The sequence below is a fragment of the Citrus sinensis genome, chromosome 3, assembly GCF_022201045.2.
Source record: "Citrus sinensis cultivar Valencia sweet orange chromosome 3, DVS_A1.0, whole genome shotgun sequence".
Classification (NCBI taxonomy): domain Eukaryota; kingdom Viridiplantae; phylum Streptophyta; class Magnoliopsida; order Sapindales; family Rutaceae; genus Citrus; species Citrus sinensis.
In genome coordinates this window covers 47,952,172-47,964,093 of record NC_068558.1, presented here as the reverse complement: position 1 = coordinate 47,964,093, position 11,922 = coordinate 47,952,172, and the positions used below count along the sequence as shown (strand labels likewise).

General features: G+C 33.6%; 1 protein-coding gene across 3 annotated transcripts; it reads left to right on the top strand.

Annotated features, from left to right (window-relative positions):
- The first annotated feature begins 593 nt into the window (after positions 1 to 593).
- Positions 594 to 7,259, top strand: LOC127901131 (exportin-2-like). 3 transcript variants are annotated; one of them, XR_008053239.1, is made up of 3 exons: positions 594 to 3,721; positions 4,574 to 4,656; positions 7,111 to 7,259. XR_008053239.1 is itself a non-coding variant. In XM_052437467.1 (2 exons), the coding sequence occupies exon 1, from the start codon at positions 794 to 796 to the stop codon at positions 3,719 to 3,721; it is 2,928 nt and encodes a 975-aa protein (XP_052293427.1). In that variant the 5' UTR covers positions 594 to 793; the 3' UTR covers positions 4,574 to 5,037. The 3 variants fall into 3 exon arrangements, 1 of the variants encoding a protein (XP_052293427.1); XR_008053238.1 differs by lacking the exon at positions 7,111 to 7,259 and adding an exon at positions 4,749 to 5,037; XM_052437467.1 differs by lacking the exon at positions 7,111 to 7,259 and having other exon boundaries at positions 4,574 to 5,037.
- Positions 7,260 to 11,922: the final 4,663 nt, after the last annotated feature.

Here is an 11,922-nt window from a genome sequence, read left to right as displayed (position 1 = left end):
GAGGAACCTAGGTGTAGAGTGGGTGTAATCTTGTTCTCTTTTTTGAAAAATAAGTAATTATAATTACTTTTTATTAAGGTGACATTTTGTTTAACTAGTTGATTTTGATTTTGTAAAAATAATCTAATGCTTATTGAACAATGAATATATGTACTAACACAAATTTTAAAATATTGATTTCAAATAATTTAATAATAATACTTATAAAAAAATTCAATAATAGATATTAAAAACAAAAATAATATTTATTACTTTTATTATTATTATTATTATTTTGGTTCTGTTTAGCATTGAGATACTGTAACTTTTAAACTACAAAACTATAGTTGCTCTAAAATATTATTATTATTATATTATATGTAATAAATATAAAATTTAAATAATAATTTTGATAAAATTATTAAAAATATATAAAATTTTCATCATACAAATAAAAAATCGTATCAATATAATTTTAAAAATATAATAAATAATACTTATCAAATATTTTAATATTGTTACTTTTAAATTATAGTTCAAACTTTAATCCTAAGGGATTAAACTGACCTTTGTCTACCGTTGAAACAACGCTCAAAATCTAGTGTATTAAAACCCCCAAATTTCCCTCTAAACCTAAGCATTCAATCTCTCGCTCTCCCCCTTTCTGTCCTCTCCGGCAAGCCCCAGTCTCTCCTCATCAATTCGGCATTTCCTGATTTGAAATCTTTCAAATTATTACGTAAAACCCTAAAGCCCACGCACATTCAAAAACCCAAAAATCAACAAAAACACACACACAAACATTGGAATAGGTATGGAGTGGAATCAGGAAACCCTCCAGCACCTCTCCCAATGCTTCCTCCACACTTTATCACCATCCCCGGAGCCGCGTCGCGCCGCCGAGAGATCTTTAGCCGAAATGGCGGACAGGCCCAACTATGGACTCGCTGTGCTTAGACTCGTAGCCGAGCAGACCATCGACGAACAGATTCGCCACGCCGCCGCGGTCAACTTCAAGAACCATCTCCGCTTTCGCTGGGCCCCTGCATCGGATCGTAACTCTGGCCCCACGCTTGCCCCTATCCTCGACGCCGAGAAGGACCAAATCAAATCCCTAATCGTGGGTCTCATGCTCACTTCCACTCCGCGCATCCAGAGCCAGCTCAGCGAAGCCTTAGTGGTCGTCGGGAATCACGATTTTCCTAAACACTGGCCCACTTTGCTCCCTGAACTCATCGCCAATCTCAAAGACGCTGCCCAGTCCAACAACTACGTCTCCATTAACGGTATTTTGGGAACTGCCAACTCTATTTTCAAGAAATTTCGTTACCAGTTCAAAACAAATGATCTTTTGCTGGATTTAAAGTACTGTCTCGATAATTTTGCTGCTCCACTGCTGGAAATTTTTCTGAAAACTGCTGCATTAATTGATTCTACTGTGAGCTCTGGTGGGCCCGTTGCAACTCTTAAGCTATTGTTTGAGTCTCAGAGATTGTGTTGTAGGATATTTTACTCATTAAATTTTCAAGAATTGCCTGAGTTTTTTGAGGATCATATGAGAGAGTGGATGACTGAGTTCAAGAAATATTTAACAACAAATTACCCGGCACTTGAGAGTACTAGTGATGGATTAGGTCTTGTTGACGGACTTAGGGCTGCAGTGTGTGAGAATATCAGTCTTTACATGAAAATGAACGAAGAAGAGTTTCAGGGGTATTTGAATGATTTTGCTCTTGCTGTGTGGACTTTACTAGGGAATGTGTCACAGTCTTCAAGTCGTGATAGTCTGGCTGTTACTGCAATTAAGTTTTTGACTAACGTGAGTACGAGTGTGCACCACACTTTGTTTGCGGGTGAAGGAGTGATACCGCAGATTTGTCAGAATATTGTGATTCCAAATGTGAGGTTGAGAGATGAGGATGAAGAACTTTTTGAAATGAATTATGTTGAGTTTATTAGGAGAGATATGGAGGGTAGTGATGTTGATACTAGGAGGAGGATTGCGTGTGAACTACTTAAAGGGATTGCAACGCATTATAGGCAGCATGTAATGGAAACAGTTTCTGTTCAGATACAGAATTTGTTAACTTCATTTGCTGCTAACCCTGTGGCAAATTGGAAGGATAAGGATTGTGCCATTTATTTAGTTGTCTCTCTTGCAACTAAGAAGGCTGGGAGTACTTCTATTTCAACTGATCTTGTTGATGTCCAGAGCTTCTTTACATCAGTTATTGTCCCAGAATTGCAAAGTCCGGATGTGAATGCATTTCCTATGCTCAAAGCAGGTGCTCTTAAATTTTTTACGATGTTTAGGATTCAGATTCCTAAGATCCATGCATTTCAATTCTTTCCAGACTTGGTTAGGTTCCTTGGTGCAGAGTCAAATGTGGTACATTCTTACGCTGCAAGTTGTATAGAAAAACTCTTGCAGGTGAAGGATGAGGGAGGAAAGTCGAGATATAATTCAGCAGATATAACTCCATATTTGTCGGTGCTGATGACCAGCCTTTTTAATGCTTTTAAGTTTCCAGAGTCAGAGGAAAATCAGTACATAATGAAGTGTATAATGCGGGTTCTTGGGGTTGCAGAGATTTCCAATGAGGTCGCTGCGCCTTGCATATCGGGCTTGACCTCTATTTTGAATGAAGTTTGCAAAAATCCTAAAAGTCCAATATTTAACCACTATCTCTTTGAGTCGGTAGCTGTTCTTGTCAGGAGGGCATGCCAGAGGGATCCCTCTCTCATATCAGCTTTTGAAGCAAGCATTCTCCCCAGCCTCCAGATAATCTTGCAGAATGATGTGACTGAGTTCTTGCCATATGCATTCCAGCTGTTGGCTCAGCTTATTGAGTTGAATAGGCCACCTCTTAGCTCAAATTACATGCAGATTTTTAATCTTCTTCTGTCCCCTGATTCATGGAAGAGATCTTCAAATGTCCCAGCACTTGTTCGTTTGCTTCAAGCCTTCCTTCAGAAGGTGCCCCGTGAGATCGCCCAAGAAGGCAAGCTGAGAGAGGTGCTTGGGATATTCAACATGCTTGTCTTATCACCTAGCACTGATGAACAAGGCTTCTATGTCCTCAACACCATTGTTGAAAGTCTTGAATATGGGGTCATTGCTCAATTTGTGCCTCACATCTGGGGAGTCCTTTTTACTCGCCTCCAAAACAAGCGCACAGTAAAGTTTGTGAAGTCTCTTTTGATTTTTATGTCACTCTTTCTGGTCAAGCATGGTCCTGAAAACCTTGTTAATACAATGAATGCTGTTCAATCTGGTATTATTTTAGTAATCTTGGAGCAGATTTGGATACCAAATCTCAAGCTTATCACTGGAGCCATTGAGTGGAAGTTGACTGCTGTTGCTTCAACCAGACTTATCTGTGAATCTCCAGTACTTTTGGATGCTGCTGCTGTTAGACACTGGGGGAAGATGCTGGACAGCATTGTTACTCTTCTTTCACGGCCTGAGGAGGAGAGAGTTGAAGAGGAACCTGAAATGCCAGATATTACTGAAAATATGGGTTATACAACCGCGTTTGTTAACCTTTACAATGCTGGGAAGAAAGAAGAGGATCCTCTAAAGGATATAAAGGATCCAAAGGAATTCTTGGTAGCATCTTTGGCCAGGATTTCTGCTGTTTCCCCAGGGAGGTACCCCCAGATCATTAGTGAAAATCTTGAGCCAGCTAATCAATCAGCATTGCTTCAGCTATGCAGCGCTTTCAATTGCCCAATAGTTTGAGTGAGTAGTTTTCTAATCATAATTATTACTGCAGATTGAGTCTATCTAATCAAACTTTGATGTAATTAGTACAGCCCTAATGTTCTTGTTCGGTTGATAATCATACTTTCTCCCATCAAGAATTACAAATCTTGCAAAAGGAAAGGGGAAGTTGTAGTTTTATTTCTCATTAATCAGAACTGTTTAATAGATTTATTTGATTTCTTTAGCTGATTCAGTATCTAATGTTTCTTAATAATATAGGATTAGAAATCAGCAGACACTTTACAAACTGGACTGAAGAATGTCAATGTCCTTGAAATTTGCAAGTTTGGTACCTTTTTGTGAAAGTGCCCAACAGTTCAAAGTTACGATTTATTTCCCTAACATTGTTGCCAATGGACTTAAAGAATTATGCTGGTTGGTCTTTCAGTTATTAGAATATGGACCTGGATCCAGATCATCTACTGACAGTTGTTATGAAAAATATTTAGGTTGATTGATTTGTATTACTATATGATGTGATTCAAGCTCATTTTTTCTGTTCTTTTCCTTAGAAAGATGGTTAGTTTGCTGGCTAATAACATTTCTCTTAAAGTTCATTTTCTTATCTTACCATTTATTCAATATTGGAAGAAGTCACATTTACTATTTACTTGTACAGATCGCTGAGAATAAATTTACGGTCCTTTATAGAAATTTATGCAAGTCCTCCCTTATGCCACTGATGGCACCGATACCTTTTTGTTGTCTTGGGATGCTCCATCATAGCTTTGACACTGCCCTGTTACTGTTTCTCGTTTGTATTTTCTCATGTGATTTGGCTTGCAGTCTCAGACGCTTCATCTAATCATTTGTTATACAATTATTCAGGATCTTATCTACATGAAGACTTCTATTTTTCTTCTGGTGTCAGTTTCATGAAGTTTTGGTCAGCTTGGAATTGTGAGCAAAAGGTACTTAATGCAATGTGAATAAATGGTTTCGACAACTCATTTTCCTTGTTGCAATTTCTCGGGATTGTAACAGTTGGAGTTTGTGGTTGCAGTTGCTCATTTAGTTATACCATGCATAGATATCAGACGGTGAACCCTATGTGGTGGGGTAAGGCACCTCCATCTTAATTTTTTGTCACAGGTTGTCTTTTTCAGTGTGCATGTTTCAGCAACTTGTAGATCTTTGTTGTAGACAAAGGAGTTATAGGTTAAACTCACCCTGCATTTTTCAGTTACATGTGTGCATTATTGTGTCACTCATGGAAGCAGTTATGCTGTTGTGACCGAATTTAAATTTTTTTTTCCCCTGCTGCTGCAAGTTTTGGTAGTTCTTTTCTTTGATCCAGTTCTGTGGTGGCCTAGTATGGTTGTATTTAAGTGTCAGCTAGAGTTCATGTTTATATTGGTTCAGCATCATGCTGGAGTTGGTTGCTAAAATCTTGAATGTTATGGCCAGTATTAGAACATTAAGCTTGGTCCAATGTCACTTCCAATCTCTTTGGAATTTGGATGGACCAAGACAGATTTATGGTGAGTTTATGTGTCTTCTAACATTAACCCCAAAAAAAATAAATAAATAAATAAATTAGTTGAATTAGAAATATGGAAGGTTCAATCAGGAGAGAACATGCTTTGTCATAAAATGGCATCTGTCTTACCGGAGCAAGAGGTTTCTGTGTTTTTAGGGAGTTTTTATCTATAACAAGGATGCTGAAGTGATGGGGACGGCTCTGTCGTCCTATTCCCACCCTTTCAAACGATGCTGCGTGATTTTCATTTTTCACTTCCGTAACAAACAAAAAATTTGCATCTTTTGAGTTATTAATTCAAAGTGTAAGACATTTGCGTGTCTACACGAGAACGAGAGATTGCGAAGACGACTTGATTTGTTTGCCATGGGCCCTTAGGTAATTGGGCTTCTTGCCCATGGGAGAAACCCAATTATATATATATATATCCAATGTTGTTTGGTATTATATGCCCTGCCTGAAAACGTAATATGTGAGAGTTGTGTGGCATTTCAGCCTTCTCTTTGCATAATGCCTAAGGGATCTACGCTCTCGTCTGGCCGTATGGTACCCGTACGGCCCAACGCTTAAAATGATAGTGGCCCGTAAGGTCATAAATAATTTATTTATTTGCACCACTATTTAAATAATGGACGAATAATGAACCGAGTTTATTTAATCTAACTATATTTGATTAAATCCAAAGAGTTTTCTAATTTGTTTAGTATACATGCCCCACAAGTCATTACATCCTTCTTGGAATTATGCGGTGCTACTGAGCTCGGAAGACCTGCATTAACTCTTAGTAAGCCGTTTCATATTATTTCCAATTAATTAAAGGTCGCAACTGATGACAAAATTTCAATATGCTAATCATTAAATTCATTGTGGAAACACTATCCCACTGTTCTGCGACACAAATTATGATAATCATATTTGTTTAAAAGCATTGGAGCAAATGTTTGTGGTGGGTTTGGAAAGACTGCCCAACTGACTTCCACTGCCAGTTCTTCCTATCAACAATTTGTTGGCTTTGTTGCTTGTTAATATGTAATTCTGAAAATTGGTTTGGCTTAATTTCAAGTTTCCTTATAACCTTGGGCTTATGAGCTTATGAATTCGAGTCTCAGCCATTGTTGGGACTCGACTCCTCTTTTGATAAGGGTTTATTTGACTCCCTACTTTGGAGCAGAATATATTTTTCTCTAGTATTAAGTGAGGGTATTGTTTAGGTTGTACCATATTAAAATCATAACAAAAATTTTCAATTACTATCTGATTAAAAGTATTAGTAAAGTTTTGATTGTAATATATTACTATTTTTTAAAAATTATTTTCAAATAATAATAATAAATAAATAAACAGATAAATAAAACACAGGGAGTGTCCTCATCGCGAATAATGGTACGGAGGTAATCATGATCGTAGTATTATGTCTCATCTGACCCACGGTCGGATGGTCCGGGTTAAGCCACATAATTGGGCCCACACCCACTTCCCCCCACTCGATATGATGGCCTAATTTTTTTTAACACTTAAATTTATATCCCATTATGCCTTTTATTGTCCAATTACAACTTACTGATTATCATAATTTTTCTAAGCGGTAACTTTATCCTATTTGACCAATTATCTGTCATCCATGTGACCCTGTACGTGCCTAATAATGTTTGGAATTTCTCTCCACTATTATTCCCTTTGTTATTCGCCTTTCTTTTTTTTCTTTTTTTTTTTTCTCTCTGTTTATTCTTAAAATAGGACAATTGTGCTTTTGTGAATTAAATAATTAAGAAAATCAAAGTGAAGGGATACCCACATGAAATTTCTTTTTCTTTTCTTTTCTTTTCTTTTCTTTTTTCTCCCAACAACTTCCGCATAAGGTCTTAACAACTTTTTCTTCTTTCAGATGTGTTAAGTGAAGGTGACATGAATTTGAAGCGAAAAGGCAGCGAAAAAGATTAAGGATGAAACGGAGAGCCAATGGATCTCAAGGCCGAGTGAAACTTTGGTCAAAAGTAAAAGTACGGATACTGGACAGAAATTCTCCCACTTACCACTCCCTCATTGGACCTCCTCATTCAGGCTTATTGGATGTTTTAAAAGCAAAACAAATAAAATATTATTTGCGAAAAAAGAATCCAAATTTCTTCTATACGGAGGATTAAAAAAAAAAAAAAAAAACACCTTATCAACAAAATAATAATAATAATAATAATAATAATAATAATAATAATAATAAAGATACATATACTTTTTTCTTAATGGTGAATTTGATGCCCATGATGATGATGATGGTTTTCACATGTTTTAACATGAATCGCAAGTTTTTGCAGCCTCATATGAGGGTCAGGTGTTACTTTTTTTTTTTTTTTCTTTCTTTAAGGTTCCTCGGGAACCAAGATGCAAACAAAAGTAATAATAATGTTTATTCCCTAATAATTTCGCAGGGTACCTACCTACCCTACAGATGAAATACAGTAATTTAATGAATGGTGGGAATAAAGGGAGGATCCAGATTGGCTGAGGCCTCATTATGTGTAAACATTTTAGGGCAGCTGAGGAAGAAACACAAACTGAATTGGTCTCCACATGGGGCATGCACCCAAAGTCACCAGTCCCACCAATCATGCATTTTCCATTTTATTATGTTACAGAAAGTAGGGCACATTGTCTTCCAGCCTCTGGGACTGGGAGGTCAACTTTTTAGTTACCTGTTATTTATTTTTTAACCTTAACATTTCCCCTTTAAGAAAGTAGCTTTAATGCTTTATTATTATAATAATAGTTATTATTATTATTATCTTTTAACAGTTCAAAATAATGGGAGCAATTCAGAAGATTCTGCTAAGATACCAAAGCTTTGACAACAAAATTATTTGACAAGCACAGAATCATAGAAGCGCTTAAATGAAGTTAAACCAAAAAAAATTAAAAAATATATATTTTGCTTTGCTTTTGTCATCAAATGATCCGATAAGTATTTTTTTGTTTGACAACAATTCAGGGATCAAATCTCTGATCTTAATGGCATCTTCAGATCGGATGGATAAGATATGAACTTAATAAGATAAGATAAATTAAATTAATTTTTTTTAAAGTGAATGTGGGAGTTAGATTTATTAACCCTTGAGAGGTGGCAAGAGTCAACTGTAACGTGAAATTAAAGCAATAATCTCCTTTATAATATTGATCTAAAGATGCAGTCCAACATCATTAAGTTATTTTAGATTTATATAACCTCATTGGCCCCAAAAAAAAAAAAAAAAATTATATATGAGAGAATAAAAATACACCATCCTCAATGTCATTGGTCGATCCGTCATCTTGTTCATATCCCTTGTTGTTTAAGATTAAATATACTTATTGAAATTGCTAGCAATTAGTATATAATCAGTCTTAATATTGACTTACTTAAGTCTGGACCAAGAATTAATCTGGCATTGTCAAAATGGTTCTAATAGAAATTTTTTCTATTATCCCAATACCAAAAAAAAAAAAAAGCAAGAATTTTAGAACTACACTAATTTTTAATTTACTATTTGAATAAAATTCAAAATGTTTGAAATTTCATTAAAATTTAATCATTAGGAGATTTTTTTACTATTATTAAATGCTACTTTGATTTTCTACATCTATTATTTGATTGTATGAAATCATTAACTCAAAACCCACGTCAAAATTTTAAGGAAAATATTAACTTGAAATAACTAAAAATAACGAATTAAGTTGAAATAATCTCTTCCTATACATAGAGTATTCTTTGGTGATGATATTTTTCACTTTAATAAAGTAAGGATGTCACTACGTACATACAGACAAAGTTTTTTTTTTTAATACTGGTTATACATCATATTACTGTGTTGCACAAATATTTACAACTGTTATTATAGCAGACATTACACTGATATTTACAATTAGACATACATAATTGGGACTTATATTATTACATTAAATTAAATAGAGTACATGCCGATATTTACAATCAGACATGCATAATTGAAACTTACATTATTACATTAAATTAAATGGAGTACATGCCCAGACAATATAACCCTCACAGACGAGGGATGTGTCTGCTCCACTCGCATTTTGCAAGGGATAATAACTTATAAATATTTTAACCCCCACAATGCTTTTTGTGGGGGCTTGAACCGCTGCCCTCACGCCCAACCACTTTGGCCAAAGGCCTAGTGGCACATACACACAAGGCTAAATAAAGAAATTGATCTTTTCCTCACACTAAGGTTAATTAGTCAAGAAGAGTTGCTTAGTATTGAAAAGATGCAAAGTAATTAAGAATAAAATATTCATTTGAAGGTTGGTTGAAGTTGATTGGTTCTTAATGACATACTCTCTTAAAATTTAATCATCAAAATTTTTTAACACGATTAAATGCTACTTTAACTTTCCACATCTACTATTTAATTACATGAAATCAATAACTCAAAATTTATGTCAAAATTTTAAGAAAAAAATGAAACTAAAAAACATCTTATTATATATAGAGTTATTCTTTAGTGAGAACATCCCCACTTTAACAAAATGAAGATTTAAACCGTGCGGTTTAATAGTATTTCTACACTGATTTTGTTAAATCGCATAGTTTAGCAGCGTATCCACATGAAAAAAAAAAGGCACCTTCACTGAAAAAAGACTATATATATGGTCAAATGAAGAAATTGTTCTTTTTCTCACTCTAGGATTAATTAGTCAAAAGAGTTGCTTAGCATTAGAAAGATGCAAAGCAAACAAGAATAAAATCTTCATTTGAGGGATGGTTAAAGTTGATTGGTTCTCAATGACATTGTCTCTTTTATCTTTTGTTCTCCGAAAAAAATATAAAATTAAAATAAAGTAGAAAAGAAGCCTTAACCCTGCAAGATGCATTAGATTCATTTCACACTTCAACATTTAGTCCAAAATGACGCGAACAACAATTGCTCATCAATCAGACGGCGTAAAAACAAAGTTGATTAATTAGTGTCATTTTTTTAAAAAAGTAGAAAAATAAACAAATAAAAACGGATGGTGATTGTGTGCACAATAAATAATGCGTGGACTGATGCTGATCGTGTATATAATTGATCACGAAGTTGTTTCCTTTGCCTAAGAATAGAAAAAAACATCATAGCTTAATAGAAGGCTGGCCGTTTGTTGACGACTTAATAATTACCATTGTTTTGGCCATGATTTGGATTCCACAGTCCACTCCACCACTAAGCTTTTCTTAATATATGAAAAATCAAAATATTCTCATCCGTGCGCCCGTTGTATTATTTTAAATTAATTTGTTTGTATTGCTTGAAAGGAACGGTCCATGTTATACTTTAATTAAATTAATACATATGAAACTTAATCAAATCTTAATAGTAATTGATCTCTTCCCCTTTACTATTATTTAATTATTATTATTTTAAAATAATCAAAAGCAAGGAATAATATTCACGCGCACTAACATATACCTGTGCAGCGTAATTTTTTAATTTCCTTCTTAAAAAATATAATAATATCATTTTGGCCTTCATTAGTTTGGTAAAACCACAAACTTGACAGACAGTAATAATATTTAGTTCTAATTATCTTGAATGAAAAAAAAAAAGGAATCCAGTTATCTTGAATAATATTTTTAAAATGCAAATAAACAATGAAATTAGTTGCAGCCCTTCTTATTTATAAATTATGACTTATTTTTTAAAATAATTATTGTCCAGTTACCAGTAACCTCCAGGCACGTTGCAGGAAAATTTTTTCATTTGGGAAGTGATCAATGTATAATACAACTTCATCTCGTAAATGTAGTTTAGAAACGTGAATATATCTTGTACCAGTGGTCATTTAAGTTCAAATAAGAATAGATGGTAAGGATTAATGTTTAATGAGTGTGATTTTTCATGAGCATCCTAAACTTAAAAACAAAAAAAGAGAGAGAGAGAGAGCGAGTACAATACAATTTCAAAAAATTCAAATAATAATATATGACAATATAACTATAGTATTCATTTATTTATTTCTACAAAAAAAAATGTAGTTTCTGAATTATAGGTAAGTAAATTCAATTTTTTGAACCAAGATTAAATACTAAACTTTTCATAATCAGCTAGGATATTTTCATAATTTTAAAACTCAGAAAGAAAAAACCTTCCACAAATTCAAAGAAAATGAGGTCTAATTTAAATCGGGTAAAAGCTTGTTTAGTCCCTATATTATGAGGTTAGTGTCCATTTAGTCCCTGTATTTTTTAAAACATCTCAAAACGTCCATGCTACTAAATATTGACACTTATGCCATTATTTTTTATTATTTTTAACTTGCTTTTACAATATTACATTTTTACAATAATGTTTCTTTTTTGGATATTAATAAAAAATTAAATTATCAAATTAAACTCAAAAATAAAATAAAAACAAAAAAGGTATATATTAATTTTTGTGGAAGCTCACGTATGTCTAAAAAATTACATTATCAATTTTTTTAGAAAAATTAATATTTTAACTCAAGAGTGTGTTCCACAAAAATTAATATATATATTTTTATTTTATTTTATTTTTTTTCTTTTTAATAATGTCTAAAAAAATTATTATAATAGGGTTATTTTTTTCTTTTTAATAATGTCTAAAAAATTATTATAATAGGGCAATATTATAAAAATAAGTTAAAAGGAACAAAAGATAATGACAAAAGTGTCAATAATTTAATGATAGGGATGATTTGAGGTATT

What these genes read in the sequence shown, in the direction of transcription:
- LOC127901131 (XM_052437467.1), top strand. Translation starts at nt 794, where the DNA reads ATGGAGTGGAATCAGGAAACCCTCCAGCACCTCTCCCAATGCTTCCTC.